This window comes from Leptinotarsa decemlineata, unplaced genomic scaffold (assembly GCF_025532065.1).
Source record: "Leptinotarsa decemlineata unplaced genomic scaffold, Ldec_3_MD MMD2_tig00078422_RagTag_RagTag, whole genome shotgun sequence".
Lineage (NCBI taxonomy): Eukaryota > Metazoa > Arthropoda > Insecta > Coleoptera > Chrysomelidae > Leptinotarsa > Leptinotarsa decemlineata.
The window spans coordinates 2696482-2716027 of record NW_027412747.1 but is presented as its reverse complement, the minus strand read 5'-3'; the positions used below and the strand labels follow the sequence as shown (position 1 = coordinate 2716027).

General features: G+C 35.0%; 2 protein-coding genes across 3 annotated transcripts in view; one reads left to right on the top strand and one right to left on the bottom strand.

The window, feature by feature from the left end:
* LOC111514284 (uncharacterized) overlaps nucleotides 1–16404 on the top strand; it is a 39946-nt gene extending 23542 nt beyond the window's left edge. Inside the window, exons 5-8 of one of the 2 annotated variants that reach the window (XM_074185974.1) lie at nucleotides 44–547; nucleotides 1305–2065; nucleotides 2935–3250; nucleotides 15716–16404. In XM_074185974.1, coding sequence (XP_074042075.1) covers nucleotides 44–547; nucleotides 1305–2065; nucleotides 2935–3250; nucleotides 15716–16062 — 1928 coding nt within the window. In that variant the 3' untranslated portion in view covers nucleotides 16063–16404. The remainder of the gene's footprint in view (nucleotides 1–43; nucleotides 548–1304; nucleotides 2066–2934; nucleotides 3251–15715) is intronic. The other variant, XM_074185975.1, reaches the window with a different exon arrangement.
* The window catches only part of LOC141487366 (uncharacterized), a 51486-nt gene extending 32402 nt beyond the window's left edge, over nucleotides 1–19084 (bottom strand). The window contains exons 1-2 of the mRNA XM_074186319.1: nucleotides 18929–19084; nucleotides 16145–16373 (exon numbers count right to left, since the gene is read on the bottom strand). Of these exons, the coding sequence (XP_074042420.1) occupies nucleotides 16145–16373; nucleotides 18929–19084 (385 nt within the window). The remainder of the gene's footprint in view (nucleotides 1–16144; nucleotides 16374–18928) is intronic.
* Nucleotides 19085–19546: the final 462 nt, after the last annotated feature.

The following is a 19546-nucleotide window of genomic DNA, read 5'->3' as shown; positions in this document are numbered from 1 at the left end:
TGAGATAGTATCTATTTCGTCAATGACATTGTCTTATTTCAAGGTTTGATAGACGATGATGCAGCTCTAGAGCTCCAGTTCCTTCCTCCGGCTATATCAGGAAAGTGCGGCCATCCTAAATGCCCTTATCCACTCAAATCCGATTTGCCACCTATTCATTGGGATTGCCCAGATCCTTTACCAAAAGGCAACTGCAAGAACCCAGAGTGTCCTTTCTTGCCACAGGAACTGAAAATGTTGAAGTGTCCCGGCCTCAGAAAAGGCCCTTGCGGCAGCACCACTTGCCCTTACGCTTTGCCAGCTCCTTGCGATCTTGCCAGTTGTCCTTTCAGGCAGAAACCTTGCCCTTTTCTTGAAGAGCAACAGAATAACAAGGAAGACGCATCTTGTTCTTTGAGTTCTCGCGATGAGAGGATTTGCGAAAATCCTGATTGCCCTTTTACGAAAAAAGAAGATGAGGTTTCGACAAACCTTGATAGCTCAAGTATTAAAGGCGAGTTTACGAAATGCGAGAACCCTGACTGTCCTTTCACTCGAAAAGATGAAGGTAATGAAAATAACAGTGTAATATCTTCAGTAAGGTTATATGCATCATATTTAGTTGAAAGAATTATTTTTTCTTTCTTCATTTTAATTCACCAAGTGAGCCATATGCAAAAATACAATGTTTTTTGAAATTGTTGCTACTCAGTGAAATAAATCCAAATTTAATGTGGAATTGAAATTATTATGAGGTCATTTATAAATATATGATACGTACGATAATATTTATTACCAATAGCAAATGGTAAACGGAAACATGAATTCCAGTCAAACCTGCCATAGATAATTCTGAGTCTATTTGTGTCAATATGAAGTATAACTCCATATTGACACACTACCACCGGCCGCAGTGGTAGTGCGCCCGACTCACGATCGGAATGCCGTGGGTTCAATTCCCGCCTCGACCAGATATTTTTCTCGAGATAATTTATCTGGTCGAAGCTGGGATGATTCCGCAACCGTGTTAGGAATCACACGTTAAAGGCTAAGACCTCGTATGTCATTAGCTCGCACAAGTTTCTCAACTTCTAAGAGTTGTCGTTCGTATGGGGGCGACTGCTGATTAACGGAAAAACAGATTTTTTTCAAACTGAGTACGTTAAAAAAGTTACCATGAAATGATTCCTAACATTCATTTAAAGAATGGGTGTACTTAAAATACTACTGAATTAGGAGCATCACACAAGTTTCAGCTTAAATTCATAGTTAACTATTGATAAATAATTTGAATTCAATTCTGGTTTTCTAATTTTTATCAACAGAAATTAAAAAATTGAAGAGCTGTCGCGTTGCCAAAAAATCCATCCAAAGTCCATGCGGCAATCCCGACTGCCCATTTACTGACGTCAATCCCGAAAAAGCAGAGAAGAAAAAGAAACAAAGAAAAAGCTCAGGAGAAAATCCTGGTCAACTTGAAGCAGCTAATGATATTTGCGAAAACCCACAATGCCCGTTTCAGAAAAAAATAAAGAAAAATTCCGCAGGCGAAGTTTGCGATAATCCGAACTGCCCTTTTGCAGAGAAAAAAAATGCAATCGGTGACAAGGGAAAAATCAAAAGAAATATTTGCGATAATCCCGAGTGCCCGTTTGTAAAGAAGAAATCTGATGAACCGATCTGCAACGACCCTTATTGCCCATATGCACAACCGTTACCGTCATGTGGCGTACCCAATTGCCCCTATGAGCCGGTACCTGTTCTTAATGTTACCTCTGAGAAATCATCCAAAAGGGGTAGCAAAGAAGAGAGCTGCGACAAAAAACTTGAAGAAGACGTTGTCTTGGTGGAAACTGAAACCACACTAGTTTGTGAGGAAGCTCCAGAACAGGAAGAGTATTACGAAGAATCCCAACCAAAAATAGAAAAAAAAAAGAAGAAGAGGAGGGGAAAGTTCGTTTATAGTACAGGTGATAAATATCCGGGGGTTAAAATAGGACACAGAGAATGCGTAACACCGGTTTTCAATGTACCTCCCCGGATGGGATGGTTGTGGAACATCCACACCCCGATACTGAGATTGAAGGTGAGTCTAGATGAATAAACTTTCCTTAATTAAGTTTTTTTGTAATTCGTAACATCATTTATCCATTTCATTTGATATTATACCATATATAATGTTTCTAAGTATTGCTACATTTTTGCTATTCTTTAGGATTTATATGATTTGTCACGCCACTACTTTCCACGTTTACCAATTCAAAAGGTGTATAATAATAATTATCAGGTACTTTCAAATGAATCATCATAATTGAATTCGATTTGTGGTTAATTATATAGATATCCTGAATTTATGTTATATTTATTCAGAACGATAAAAATAAAATAAAAACAACAATAAAAATTAATTGGCGCTCCGGGGCGACTTCATTGATTCCAGTGGCGCATTTGCTTTTTCAGCTGCAGGAAAACCCGGAAAAACCTGCAGCACCACATCATCTGAAGATCTTGATCCAACAATGTCCTCTCTCTTATAAAACAAAATGTAGGGTGTCTCCAGAGGCTCCAATAAATTCAATGTATCACCAGAACACTTCGTGATAAGACTATCGGCAAACTTAAACCAGTCCGATTCTTCTTTGACCAAGGCGTAATAATGACCAAATTCAACGCCAGAAACACAGTGAACAATGACTGCATGAATATTATAATACTGGTCTGCTAGGTTGAAATGTTCATCTATTTCGAACCTTCCAAAGAGTTTCTTGCTTCCGTTAGAGGTTGAGTCTTGTTTGAAAATCATTAGTGTTATTATTAGATTGACTGGAGCCTCAGCTATACTTGTTTCCTTATAACAGTCAGTTAGTTTGGCGCATGTTTGACAATACAGTCGATCATCACCTGTTAAAAATTATATAGTAGATAAGGTGATATTCTAACTTTCATCTCTTACAGCCTCGAAAGGGTTGGAAACCTGGAGCAATAGTCAGAACAATAGCTGATCGCATCAGAGCGCATCGCCAGATGAAAGGATTGGGAATTCTAAATGTTCCAAAATTCAGAAAAGATAGAAAAGGTATCCATTCAGACGATGAAATCAACGTGTCACCAAAACCCACTCTACACATTCAGAAAAAAGACGGATCATACTGGATCACGATGAATCCATTGAAGGACCCTTTAACGTTAGCCGATAATGAAGATCCTTACATGGAATGCACACCGATGCAGTTTAAAATCACCAAGAACAAGCAGAAACCAGCCATTGAAGGTTTCTTTTCATTGCTCTTTCCAATGTTTGCAAGTCAGAAAATATTGTATGAAAGTATAAGTGGATATTGAGGTTTTATTGACCTTTTTTGGATATTTTCAGCTTCCACACTCTGAAAATGTATAAAAATGGTAATGGTGAACTTTATACAGGTGTAGAAAGGGTAAACTTTTCAGTAGCAGTTTGAAACAATTCATTGATTCTCTACGAGTCCCGAAATGTTTTGAGTGAGAGTTTTTTCCTGTTGTATAATCGATAACCCGACAAGGAAGATATTCAAGCAGTTAGATTGATGTATTCATCTCGGCCCTTTCGCTCTTTCGTCAGCCCATAGGTTTTCGCTTGTGATAATATTATTTATCGCTCCCTATAATGTATAACCCTTATGTTTCTCATCTTTATTGTGATCCATATCGTTGAGATTGAGAACAGAAAACCACCTACAAGCCGTTCAGGATAACCACTAAATCAACACAGAATTTTCGGTGATTTCTGTTTCTGCTCATCATCTCTTTTTTAACTTTGACTTGTACCGATAATAAGCTTTATTTGACTCCCCTTTGTTTAATATGGTTCATTTGTCAATCCATTAGTTGAGCTGTCGAACGTTCCTTAAAGAAACAATATCTTTCTTCAAGACGGGTAGCCAAGTACTATCAGCCATTTATGAGGAACTGTTCGAAATAAACTTCTCTCCAGATTCTCCAAGCTTACGTAGGCTTCATCCTTGTCTTATTGCATTCAACTCGATGTTCACCGTCATAATTCTGTCCTGATAATTTTAATCCTGTCATTTGTCTATTTCTGTTATTTTCTTGATGTTCATTTCCACGCACTTTTGATGATCTTCAACTTTCACCACAATAATGAGGTATTTTATAAATGTAATTTTTTGTTGCTTTCACACGCTCTATATTAGCTTATTATGTATGTATGTTTCCTTGTAACTCTCAAGCTCGGGATCAGTATTCGACAGAATTATCGACATTATTGCTTGATCTATGCGCGGGCAGATGGCGCTGAACGTAACCTCCTTGATATAATTCGAACTCACTTCACATGTATTTCTTCATTTGAAAAAAGTATTTTTTTATTAACACGCGCGCCTGCCACCTTATTTGCAACTCTCCTTTGCGCGCCTGCTGCCTTGGACTTGGTAGCTGATTTTCAAGCTCCCTCTCCGGAGTCGGAAAATATCAACGGTCATTTTTCTAAACAATATACCTACGTCTGATTGATCCCAAAGTTTAGATAAAATAAATATAGTTTCAAAAGAATAAAAACACGCTTTTATAGCATACGAAACTAAAAAATGAAAAATAAATATAGTTTGGAAAACTAAAAAACACGCTTGTAAAGAACACCGAACTGAAAAGTTAAAAATATTTTTTTAAATAAGCTTAAAACAATAACGAACCCAAAATACTAGTATTATTGTGAAAAAAGTGTGGGCACTTTGTGCCATATTTTTTGTATATCAAGCGCCCGTCGCAATAATACTAGTATTTTTCGTTCGTTATAGCTTTAAGCTTATTTAAAAAAAATATTTATAACTTTTCAGTTTAATGTTATTCAAAAGCGTGTTTTTAAGTTTTTTAAACTACATTTATTTTTTGGTAAAAGTCATCTCCAAATTGAAAATAGGTTTTGTCTATACATACTCTTGAAAGTTCTAATATAAAGCATCTTCGTTCAATGTTTTAAAGTTGAGTCAATTTTCAACCTGGAGTTTCACAATTAGAAGAGTTTCATCAACAGCCTTCCAACATCTTAGTTCACCAGAACTCATCACTAAGTTTGTTTGAAGGTGGTTGACAATGTTCCGTGGTACATTTCATTAGTTCAGACGTCCACTGTCTAATATGATATAAAATGATTTGGAATCCCTGAAAGAATCAATAATATTAAAAAGATTATCTGAAAAATAATCATTATATTAGGCAAAAAAACTGAATTTAGAACAAGCAAAAATTGAAAATTGAATAATTAACAAGAAATTAAAATTAAAATTAAAACATTCAAAGATTTCAAGCTAAGTAACTTCACGACGTTTTGATTGTTAGTATCACAATCGAAACGTCGTGAAGTTACTTGGCTTGAAATCTTTCAATCTTTAAAATTTTAATGTTCATTTTTTGTAAATTGTTCAATTTTCAATTGTTGCTTGTATTTCATTTCATTGTAATTTCAGTTTTTCGCCTAATACAATTGTTCCTTTTCACCTTTTCTTTAATTTTATTGATTATACATTATTTCAATACATTATACAGGGTGTAACATAAGTACGTTAAAATATTCAAGTGACGTATTCCTGAGACAATTTTGAGAAAAAAAGTCTATATAAACTTGTGTCCGAAAATGCTTTGTTTCGGAGATACGGGGTGTTGAAATTGAATTTTTTCGTTCGCTTTTTGAAAATAACTCTTGCAAAAAATAAGGTATTTGTTTGACGTGGGAAATCATAATTTCGTATTAATTTTCATGTAACATTTAGAGGGCGCTGCGTACGCTGTCATTATTTATTTCAAATTGCCCTAACTTTTTTGACAGTAAACTTTTGGTACTTTTCATGAAAAAACCTAATTCCCACACCTTTTGCAAGTGAAAGAGGTACACCTCCTGAACAACGCTGGAGGTGATCGTTTTCGGGATATTTACAATTTTCTATATCGATGCATATTACTTTATAGCCAAATTTGATTTCAATAATTTTTGTCACTCTCCGCTTGCAAATTAAGTTAATTAAATCGAATAGGCTATGAAAGTTTGGTTATAAAAATTGAAGTTCGTTGTCACATTTTTAAATATTAATTGACAAATTCACAGTTCAGAGTTTATAAAGTGAGTTTTTGGTACCATGCCCGACTTTACAAATGTTGAAATGGCTGATGTGGTTCTTGCATACGGCTTGGCTGACGGAAATTCAAGCAAGGCCAGACGCATCTATCAGGAAAGGTATCCCCAACGCGTGACTCCAACCACGTATCGAATTTGCTCAATCGCTTCAAAGAAAAGTCGAACAACATCCGCATATTTTATCGAAAATCCTCTTTACAGATGAGGGAAATTTTTCAAGAAATGCTATCATGAACTTCCATAACAACCACATCTGGGCGGAAGATAACCCACATGCGATAACACAAACTCATTTTCAAGACAGATTCTCTTTTAATGTATGGGTAGGCATAATTGGGGATTATTTAATTGGGCCCTATGCTCTCCCCTTACGTTTGAATGGAGATGCTTACCTACATTTTTTGGAACACGAGTTACCCCAACTCTCTTGGTTTACGCACGATGGAGCTCCTGCTCATTTTAGTTTAATAGCAAAAAAATTTCTAGACGTAGCATATCCCTAACTATGGATAGAAAGAGGAGGCACTGAGCATTGGCCCCCGAGGTCACCGGACCTTAATCTCGTCGATTTTTACTTTTGGGGACACCTAAAATCACCAGTTTATGCTAGCCCCATTGAAAACGAGGAAATGTTGAGGGATCGCATCATATCTTGCTGCGAAACGATAAGAAACACTCCGGGCATTTTTCAACGGGTGCGGAATTCTTTGATGAGAAGAGCAGAAGCTTGTATTACTGTTGAGAATCGTCACTTTGAACAGTTGTTGTAACAGTTGTTTCATTCAATTTTTATATGTTTATTTTCCTACTAAGTAATATAGTACTTCTCCGAATTGTTTTTTTTACAAACTCCGAAATGTAGCACTTTCTAACTGAATAATCAAACCTGACAAATTTTTTGAATTTGGATTGAATAAGCAGTTCGATAATGCTCAGTTTAGAAGAAGTCTGTACGGGTATGCTGCGTATAAAGTTTGATGAATATAACTAAAATTGCAAACAACTTATGACAAAAACCTACCATGTTTTGAAAAATTTCAACAATCTGTATTTCGAAAAAGAATAAGCAGTTCGATAATGCTCAGTTTAGAAGAAGTCTGTACGGGTATGCTGCGTATAAAGTTTGATGAATATAACTAAAATTGCAAACAACTTATGACAAAAACCTACCATGTTTTGAAAAATTTCAACATTCTGTATTTCGAAAAAGAATCATTCTTCGTTAAACTTTATAGGAAAAAGTTGTTTATTTTGACTTCACTTAGCGCCCTAGGAGCTAAGTAATATGCATCGATATAGAAAATTGAAAATATCCCGAAAACGATCACCGTCAGCGTTGTTGAAGAGGTGTACCTTTTTTACTTGGAAAATGTGTGGGAATTTACCGATTTCAACAACCACTGACGTTATACGTTATATTCCAGAACTATCTGCAACAATGAGACGAATTGGAAATAGATATGATATAAGAACTTCTCGCGAAACAAAAAATATATTCAGGTCAATACTCACACATACAAAACCCAATGACAGAAGAAAAACAAAAAATTGCATTCAAAAGATACCTTCAAGACTATTGAAGCCTTGAGAACAAACATCTAGTTTACATCAGAAATTGCCTATTGACAGTATCAAAATTACCAGATCAAAAACAGAAGGTGTATATCGAGTTGAATGAAGACAAGAATGATTGCTCACTCTACGAGACGTAAGCTCCAAGAATTATCGTATATTTTTATATCTGGGAAGAAGTATATTTCGAAGCGTGCTTCGGAAATGTATCGTTTTCGTCTACCTGTCTTAAATACCACATCGAATATTTCAGTAGGCAATCAACAACATGGACATACTTATTTCACATTTCAAAACTCCTTTAACATCTGTCGTGATAATTGAAAAGAAAGCGAATCAGCGAAGAAAAAAGATAAGTATCCGTATAATCTGTATATCTAACCTCTTTCCCTTTATGAAAAATACTTTGAATTTACGCAGTGACTTATCGCAGTGACTTATCGCAGTGACTTTCTACACCTGTATAAAAGTATAGTGCTCAAAATGAAACAAACGTTTCAATTACCTTATCCGTGGATACTTCACACTTTTTTTCATTGGTATGTTTTGAAATCATCATCTACTACAATCACAAAAATGTTATTGAGGATTCTTATTATAAAATGGTTCAGATGGTGATGTGACATCAATAGGTAACACAGCAATATATTCAGATCAGAAACTGAATACTTGATGCCAATCACTGATTGTGTCTGTATTCAGGAGCTTATAAATTTCAGAAATCTTGTTTACTGATCGTATATAGGTATATAAATTACTCATTTTAGGATTTGTGTTATTTTTGTTGGGTTGTAGGTATGAATATTTTTTATCTTTCAATAATGAATTTATAATATTTTGAGCAACATAAAATTTTTTGAAAGGCATTTTTCAATCACAAAGCCAATTTGAAAATTTCAGTGAGAATATTCCACGTAACATCCATTCAATTTTTTTCTCTTAACGTTCAGTACCGATACGTGAAATTCCAAACAGCTCCACGCAATTCCACATGTAAAATCTTGAGAAAAATGTTGCTCGCAAACAACATATTTGCTTAAACCTACTGAACAGAGATTTTTGTAGAAAGAGGGTTTCATTCTATCAATCCAAGCTTGGTAAAAGTTCGGTTTCTTTTGAGGAAAGCGATTTGTTCAAAAATTTGTATCGATACATTTTTCAGTAATTCCTTTGTTTCATCACAGGAGCGCAATCGTCTTCCATTTCAATTCAACTATATGATTCAACCAACATAAAAACTGAAATATAGACCTAAATAAAGCAGTGAATGTTCAGGGAGGTGAAATAAACAAAGCAGATCCAGAAATAATTCGAACCAAATCGTATATTAAACTATTGAACAAGCCTTGTCAAATGTGTCAAAATTTCTGGTAACTGGCCAATTGGGCAATCAGCTATATATAACACAAAAAAACACAATTTAGATAGCAGCGCCTTCACGGATGTATTCCAAAGTTTTCAGAAATGGGTGGGAAAGCCTGGCTTACCAATTTTAATTTTTATTGCTGTTATCTGTGGTAGGTATATCTTTCGGTGTTAAGAAAATAACAAAAACTATTTTTTGCAATATCTCCTTAGATTAATTGTTGTCATCACAGTTGCTACTGGATGTATCATTGTCTTCATGTCAATAGTCTGTCAATTTTATGGTCGATTAATTGGATGGCGATGGTGTTCTTCGAAACCCAAGTAGGAGAGTAGAATATAGAAGGTTGATGAGGGAATAAGGGGAAGGTAAATTTGAAAAATATGTTGAATGTAACATTTTCATGGTGCACGTACCATAATTTGACTTGGTCTACCATGTACCATCATAAACTGGAATAGTGCACTGATTGTACTTCGCTATGGTCCATTTTTTTCAATAAATTTCACAAAATATTGGTAAAATTGGTATACCCTGATTTTTATTCAATCTACTCTGATAATCGCTCTGTTTTAGAAAATATATTAGTGGAAAATGAAATATAAGCACATTTGTTTATATTTCACTGTGACTTTAATTCATTCGATAAATCACATTATGAAACTGCTCTTATAGCCATTAATTGAGCAAGACATTAATAATTATTATAACAATTTTTACAAACTCAGGGAATTTGCAAACTATCTTGGAAGCCATTTATAATCAACATCATAAACCATAGTATATTAAAAAGGTTTTTTCTAGCACCCCCTTTAAAATATACACAAAATTCACTTCTAGCTTGCTTGGATTTGAAGAGCTTTCTGTATTGCTTATCGTAGGTAGCATCATCATTTTCTACATCTTCATTGCCCAACCGCAGTGAGAGAATGAGTAAAGATTTTTTTTTCAAAACTGGCATTATTATTTTGGAGAAAATTCATTTTCATCTTCTACAAATCTTAACTTAATACTTGACAAGCATCGATCAATTGATGCAACACAAAAACACATTATTAACTCGAAAACACTAAAGACTAAGTATCTTCATAATAATATCCTCACATTAAGATAAATATGGTTCACCCAGCAAAAGTTGTAACAAAAATGAATTTCAATGTCGATAAAAAAAAATGGTATGAGTATTTGATTCCATCGTTCTATGGTAGAAGTGGCGCTACGTTCCGGTTAGGTTAGGTTTTCCATTATGTTCCACAAAGATCTCACGTTTTTAGAGTTGTTAATGTTACGGTGGTAACTTCAAAATCCGCATTATTTAAAATTTGACTTGATTATGTTGAGACGTACTTTAAATGAACAAATAATCAACACTCTCTTTCGACATCAACATTCAATACTGGAGTGAAAGAAAGAACTGAAACCTCTGGCATGGACTCAATCTAAAAGCACTGTTTCCAAACACCAGAACTGCAACACTCTTCTCGATACTCGTCTCACCAACGAAATTGACATTTTCAGGAGATGAAGTACACTAATTCTCAACTTAACTGGTCTCTATTTATATCTAACAGGGTAAATTTCCATTTTCAGATATAATTTCGGGAAATTCGCGAGAAATTTACAATAGCTTGCTTAGTCTATCCGATGTATTTTTTGTGACAATCTTCACAGCTTATTTCACATATTCCCAAATGTTATAGTTACCTTACATTTGTTGAAGTGAGCAAAAAGGATTGAAGGCTAATTTTATGTTTAACATTTTTAGAAATGTTCATACGGTTTCACACGGAAAGACAATGAACTTTGACCCAATGTCTTCTCGAAAAGTCGAAGATTTTCGAAGATTCTACATAAATGTATGGTTTTAATTAACTTATCTGCTATATTTGATAGATACCCGTTGCTTTCAGTTATGTCACTGATAACATTTTTCCCAATATCGAGTTTTTCATTTCTCACGGGAAACGTAACAAGCCTATGGACAAGAAAGTTCAGTTCTGCCATTTTTTTGTGCCATGATGTGAGCTATCAGGAATATATCTGAAAGTACTGTTAATAATTTTCCTATATAAATGAAATTCTAGTCCTTGGTTACTTCTCAGCACTAAGACTACCAAGGATGGTAACTTCTTTTTGTTTTTAATTTTTATGTCAACTTAATATTTCGGGATCTGTTGTTAACAATTGAAACAAAGGCCCCTACCATAAATTTATTTGTGTCAAAAATCGCAGATATGTGATATCGGATCCAAGTTCCTGGAAAGTAATCTAACTCATCATACAGATCAGCTGTAGAGGGGGCGGTGGGTTTTCCATTGCCGTTTTCACCATTGACCTCAAATATTTATTCACTTGGAAATAACGAGGATATATCAGATAATATTGAAATATCTCCATCTGGTAACCTCACATCCTCAATTGGATGCGACAATTGGTCGCACCGACTTTCCAGATTTGTGAATTTTTGGTAGACCGCATATCTCAGGAACAATAGGATTAGAAACATGTAGTCTCTTCTTTAAAGTCCGTGCAATCAAATTTTGATACTTCTGGAAATATATTATAGACACCGTTCTCAAATGAATTGTTAATTCTCTCAAAGTAATCTGATTTGTCCAATATCACAATCTTATTGTCTGTGTCTGCTTCCAGATATGTGTTTGAAAATAAAAGTGGATGTGTACCCTATTCGATATAAATTTAGACCAGTTTCAGAGTTACGTATTAATGTACTTCATCTCTTGAAGACGCCAGCTTGGTCGGTGAAACACACGTCGAGAATAGTACCTAATGCAGTTCTGATGCTTGGGAACAGTGTTTGTTTTGAACATCAAACATATTTCAAATGAGTATTGTAAAATAGAGGTTGGGACACTGAAAACGAAACAGATCGAATATCTTCAAAATACATGTTTTCTGAAAAAAATGCAAATACTCGATTTGTAATCCAAGGGGGACGTCTTTCTATCATAACCTCAACAATCATATCTCTCCCTCAACCCCTCGGTCACTATCACACAAACAATTTGAATAGGGAAAGTAGTAAGCGTGATACATCATTGAAAACGTAATTTCATAAGGAACTCGGCCATGTCAATTTTCGCTAGCTGACTTTCTATTTTGGTGCCCTTTTGCAGGAAAAAAAATGTTTCATATCCCAAATTTGCAAGATAATTTGACATAAATTCGGTGACAATGCATTATAGAATTTTTCTAAGGGAAAAATCAAAATGGCGACTCCACAATGGCGAACAAGATTTGCAATTATGGTCCGATTTGATTTAAAATTGATGAGTGGTGGTTTTCAGGATCGAGAATTATGATTTGTTTGTCGAAGCAAAAAACAAGATGGCGGACGAAATTTGTAATTATAGTTCGATTCGAATCAAAATTAGTATGTGGAGATTTTCAAGATAGGAAATTATGATTGTTTTTTTGATGCAAAAAACAAGATTACGGACGATATTTGTAACTGTGATTCGAATCATTTCAAAATTGGATATGGACTTTTTACAAGTTTCCAATATGACTAAAAAGAAATAATCAAATTTATAAAAAAAGCATTCATACAAATGCGCTAAAAAGGAAATTATATTTTTTTATGTGTGACCTAGGTTATTCTGTGCGTAACAGAATCTGAATTTATTTTGGAATTACCTTTTCAATGTTGTGTCACACTTAGGTCGTTCCCCATTCAGATTGTATAAGTGACCAAGGGGTGGGGAGAGAGGTTTGACAGTTGAGGTTCACCCTGGATTTGAAATCGATGTGTTTTTGCATTATTGCCACAACACATGTGTTTTGGAAAAATTATTTTCGGTGCCGAGTCGAATCGAACCATAATTACAAATTTCGCCTTGTTTTTTGCATCGACAAAAAAATCATAATTTCCGATCCTCAAAATCCCCACTTACTAATTTTGATTCGAATCAGACCATAATTACAAATTTCGTCCGCTGTCTTGGAGCCACCATAGTTTTCTTTTTGCAATGACAAACAAATCATAATTTCCGACTGAAACCACCATTCATCAATTTTGAATCAAATCGGACTATAATTGCAAATCTTGTTCGCCATTATGAAGCCGTCATTTTGATTTTTCCTTAGAAAAATTCCATAATGCATTGTCACAGAATTTGTGTCGAATTGCCTTGCAAATGAAGTATCTTAATTTGGAATACAGAATAGTTTTTTTTCCGCAAGAGGGCCCCAATATAGAAACTTAAGTAGCGAAAACTGACATGGCCGAATTCCTTAAGAAATTACCTTTTTAATTATACAGAGCGGTCCAACGAAAAGTATGCACCTTGCTTTTCTCCTTTTTTTGTAACTTAACGCAAAAATGCTCGGACAGGTCAATTTTGCTTTTGAGGGAGACACATTTTAGATGTATTTTTCTACCTGTGCCTTCAACCCCCTAGCGAAGGTGAGTAACAACCCTAAAATTTTAAATGGAAAGTGGGGTCGAGTGATATATTATTTGAAAGGGCACAAAATTATCTTTCCAATGATACCTAATTTGTTGTATTTCACTCAAACATGTAGGTATTATGAAGAAAAACAACTACAACCCAGTACTTTGAAATGTGTAATTGACTTAGTAGAATCCTACTTCAGCAAGTGCTGAAAATGTGACCCATTTGTTTCCATACAATGATACAGATTTTGTTCAAATTTATTCCTAACATTCTGTAGCATATTAGGTGTTATACTTATGTACTCTGCTGTAATTCGTTGGCTCGGGCTGCGTGGCAAAACATTTATTTTTCAAGTGTCCCCAAAGGAAAAAGTCTAAAGGCGATAAATCAGGTGACCTGGCAGGCCATTCGATGGCCTTCCAATCCACCGTCCAGGAAACCGGTCATCTAAAAACTCTCTTACCGGAGCAACATAGTGAGGAGGTGTTCCATCTTGCTGGAAAAGAAGCCGCTCGTCATTATGATTTTGGTCATTTTCAATTATTTCTGTTATGAGAGGATCAATTGTATCTTCAAGCATGTTCAGGTAGACCTCACCAGTTAAATTCCCAGGAATAAAAAGTGACTACCTAATGACTACCTAATATGCCACACCAGACATTGACTTTTTGAGGGTACTGGGTATGGACCTCTCGGAATAAGTGTAGGTTACTGTCATCCCATTAACGTCAATTATGCCTATTCACAGCTCCATTAAAAAAAATGTACTCTCATCGGAAAAGCACGTGTTGAATGATAGGTGCGGATCATCAATTAGTAGCTGGCTCAATTGTTCACAAAATTGCAGTCTTCTATCAGGATCATCTTCATTGAGTTCCTGTACTAATTTAATTTTGTACGGATGAAATTTATAGGCTTTTAATATCCGTATTATGGACGAACGGGAGACACCTGAGGCTGCAGCAAGCTGACAGGGACTTTGAGTATGATCCAATTCAACATGTCCCAAAACAGCAACTTCAACTGCTTCATTTCTGATCGGTTTCCGTAGCTGGTGTTTCACATTACAGACAGATAAGGTATCGATAAACTTTTGGACTAACTTGGCAACATACGAATCATTCACATTTTTCCCGGGATGACTGTTATTAAAGAGGCGAGCAGTAAGTCTATCACAACTATTATGTTGATAATAAAGTTTAACAATTTCAACTCGTTCAGGAATGGAATAAACCATTTTTACAGTAAAGTTGAAATAATTTCAAAAGCAACCGAACTGAATCAATGAACGTTTGCCTAAATTATTTTTGTACACTCATCTGCTGTTGTTATTTGAACCAAGAAATGCACGAGAGAAATTGAGGAATGTAGTAGTGATAAAAATGCCGTTTTTTCCGCATTTTATCGGAATATCGAGTAAATGTTCTTGCTTTTTTATAACTATTCAAGTAAATACAACAAATTAGGTATCATTGGAAAGAAAATTTTGTGCTTTTTCAAATGATTTATCACTCGACCCCACTTTCCATTTAAAATTTTAGGGTTGTTACTCACTCTTGCTAGGGGGTTGAAGGCACAGGTAGAAAAATACATCTAAAATGTGTCCCCCTCAAAAGCAAAATTGACCTGCCCGAGCATTTTTGCGTTAAGTTACAAAAAAAGGAGAAAAGCAAGGTGCATACTTTTCGTTGGACCATTCGATATGTCACACCTACTACTTTCTTTATTCAAATTGTTTGGGTGATAGTGAACGAGGGGTAAAGGAAGAGGTATGACAGTTGATGTTATGATAGAAACATGTGCCTCTTGGATTACAAATCGACGTGTTTTTGCATTATTTTTTTTTGGAAAACTTATGTTTTGAAGATATTCGATCTGTTTCGTTTTCGGTGCTCCTGTATACATGGAAATACTTTCATATAAAAATCATATCATCCTGAAATTCAGAAATTATCCACTCCAAAAATTTCGATTGAAATTTGCCCTTGTATAGTGGTTCATAAACTAGGAAACGAAACACTGAAAAGCTTCATATTTTGTAAGGGATAACACTTTGTACATATATTCAAATGAGTGATATACTTAGGTTTCTTTGCAAATTCGCAGTTTTTTCTTGATAATGAAGATAATCTAAATGATACATATGTATCCATTTTCTCAAATAATATCGGACCAAACTATTGAATATTATTTGTGGGTATTGGATGATTCATATCGAGTGAAATTGTTTCAAACTATATATTCAATTTTTAGGAGAAACTGATTCAAAAACCTGTTGTTGCGAAGAGGAAAATTTGTCATCGAGCTCCAACAGCGAATTAGACATCGAATTTACCCCACCGGCTGGCATAATCCACCCCGAACGATTCAAGAAGAAGAAAAACGTAGTGCACTGCGACACACAATACGACCCAACCGATTTCGAAAACAAAAAGGAAAAAATAAGTGGAAGTAAAGTATCGACAGTTGATGTCGGGAGTAAAAAGGAAGAACGAGAGGCGGGCGAGAAAAAAAGTAAAGGCGTAAAAGAAGGTAAAGGCGGAAAGGAGGCTAAGGGTGAAAAAGTGGCTAAGGGCACAAAAGGGAAAGCAAAGAAGTGATAAATCTGTTCAATCAATCATTCATTAATTGAATTATCAGTCGTAATAAACATTTGTATTATCCAATAAAATGTTTTCTTACCCCTATAAGGCGGTTGGCAGGTGTGCAAGCTGTCGTACCCAATGAGAGGTTCCATGAATTTTTGCTTAAAAAATGAAAGTATTATCGGTAAAATCACAGCAGAAACGAATGTGACTATCCCTGTGAGTAGCAAAGCACCAACGTTCACTTTCGTCAAAGCCTTTTTAGTCACATCGAGTGACGGTTTCACCGGAATTTCCAAAAATGACGTACCAAATTGTAGATCAAGCTAAAATAGAAAACTTATGTTATAATGGATATCCAATTTGTTTCATTTTTTAAAAGCAATTATGAAGTAAGTGAATATGCTTCATTTTGAGAAAAAACAATTCAAATAGTAAGTATTCTACAGCCCCGCGATATCGCGGGGCTGTAGAATACACTACTGCTGAAAGGGTTTCAGTTATTGCTTTATTTTTTGGCAACGACCAAAATGCTAATAGAACATCAATTTTATTTAACGAGCAAAACCCTGGTAAACACCTAAGCAGAAATCACGTTCTGGATTTTGTCACAAAATTCAGGGAGACAGGTTTGGTTTTAAATAAGAAAACAAATGTTCAGAGAAGGGTAGTTGATGACGATAATGCGATTGGAGTGATTGGTCAAGTCATTGCCATTCCCAGGTTGAGTACCAGAGGTTTATCAGTAATGGCCGGAATAAGCCATATGAGCGCATGGAGAATCCTTAAAAACCACAAATTCCATCCTTACAAAATTAAACTTGTTCATGAACTCAATGAGGATGATTTTGACCGAAGACAGGAGTTTTGTGAGGGAATGAGAGAGATATTAATGCAAAATCCCGAGCTGCTTTATAACATCTGGTTTTCGGACGAAAGCTCATATTATTTAAATGGTTGCGTGAACCGTCACAATTGCCGTTATTGGTCGGATGAAAATTGAAGACAATTACGCAGAAATACATACCCAACATCCCTAAAAGTTGAATGTCTGGGCCGGAATATTAGGCAATCATATTATGGGTCCATTTTTCATTGATGGAAATTTAACTGGTGATTCTTATTTACAACTTCTTGAAGAGGCAATACAACCTCGTATAGTTGAAATAATTGAACAGGATCCAAGATGTCAAGATGAATTTATCCATTTTTAACAAGACGGTGCACCACTACATTATGCCCAGCAGGTTCGAAATGTTTTGAATAATCATTTTGAAGGACAATGGATTGGCAGAAGAGGTCCAATTGAATGGCCAGCACGATCACCAGATTTAACACCACTGTACTAATTTTTGTGGGGATATTTAAAGTCTAAAGTTTATGCTACACAGCCAGCCAATTTGGATGAATTACGTCGTAGAATTATTGATGAATGCCGAGCTATAACTCCTGAGATGTTGATTAATGTAAGAGCAAAATTCGAACAAAATCTTTATTGTTGCATGGAGCAAAATGGCGCACATTTTGAACATTTACTCTAAATTTCCTTTGTGAGTTACCCTTATTAGGTGTTACTTTTTTTGTGTGTGCTTTAAAAACAATTATTGGGATTTATTAACTCTAAAACACTCTTTTAAACTCTTCTGTGTTATCAGCATTCAAGGAAATCAGCAGGTTGTATTTGTTGTGTAGGTAAGTTTTTAGTATGATTCACTTTTTTATCAGAAGCATAAAATATCCACATCAAAAGGCAACCTTCATAAGGAGGTGCCATCCAATTTACCTAAACCATGGTAACCAACCCCATCCCCCGAAAAAATATCCTCGTAATAAACAAATAATTCTTAATTTTTTACGAAATCGAATGGACACGTATTAGCAGGTTGTCATAAAAAGCAAAAATACCTTAAAAACAATTTGATTTATTTTAAAAAGAGTTGAACTCGATAAAAATACCTTTAAATCTTCAAATTATCTCGAAAACTATTCGTTACAAAATTTTCTTTTAACAGAGATGTAAAGGTAATCGAAATACCTTTTAAACAAGGTGCACTCGACCTACTTTCCCTATCTAAATAAGGGTCGTTGGTCGTACGCATCCCCTCGGAGGGGGTGCGTACTACAAAAAAATCTGATTAGTCTGAAAGGTGTCCCCCTTTAATCAGAAATCGATGTGTCCGAGCTTTTTTTAAAAATCTCACTTTTTATATTCAACGGCTCTGTTAAGTTTTCGTTGTTACACACTATATATATATATATATATATATATATATATATATATATATATATATATATATATATATATATATATATACATATATATTATATTTTATGTGATAACTTTGTTGTAGACTGTTGATTGTTCATCAAAAATACCGTATTCATCAAACCTTCATTGTGTATTAACTGTGCTACCTTTAAAAGAAATTATTTTTTTGGAGATCAGAGTAACTTAAGTGTCTCCCAATCTCTAAGCGAGTTTAATAAACTCAATATAATAATCATTTTTACAGGTATGCTCCATTTTGTATTTGTTAAATCTCCATCCATCTCCATAGGCCATATACCTACTTAATATGTTTAAAATATGTTTTTCCGTTAACCAGCTATCGCACCCTACGAACGACAACCCTCAGAAGTCGTAACTTGTGCGAGCTAAAGACCTACCAGGTTTTACCTTTTAACGTATGATTCCTAACACGGGTTGGACAATAGCAAGTAAAATTTGAGCATTCAGCCTGCACCTTGAACCATCGACTCACACATCGGCCGATTGACTAAGTGGACCGGCTAACGACCGGCTAAATGCTCAGATATACACCAACATTGAAAAAAATGCAAATACACCTGACTATTTTTGAAAATTTATCTACAAACTCACCTTCACAATGCCATTTTCCGTATCAAAATCTATCAATTTAGCACTTCTACTTTGAAAGTCACTCTTGGGGCTTGCGCCCAAATTTAAACCATTGACGCTGTTCAGCAATAAACCGAACAGTGAAGTAATAAACAACGAACCCGATAAATTGATCATTATTGTTCACTGGCTGTTGATACCTAACTAAAAAAATAATTTCGCGAACGGAGAAAAATACCCAACGTGAAAGTGCGATCGAAGCCGTGAAAATATCATTCAAAATATTGTTTGCGGAATTAAGCGCAAACAAAGCTTTTCAGATTCTTCCGGCGTAAATTTGATGTCTTTATTGCTTTAGGAGAGATTAGGGGTAATGGAGCGTGAGTTCTGATGTATTCGTTGTTGATGGTGTGATAATTTGCGAAATTCTCTGGCGCAGAGATTATCCATTTCTGGTTTGGTATTTCGATGTGTAGGTATTTCAGAACTCTTGTGTTCACTTCCATGAGACGATGGATTGTCTGTCTCTATCCTGGTGAGTATAGTATCGTACGTTATTTTGTAAGTATTCATGGTTTCACATGAAATGTCTTCCGTTAAGTGTGCAATTATTAATATTTTTCTATTTGCTGCTTAATA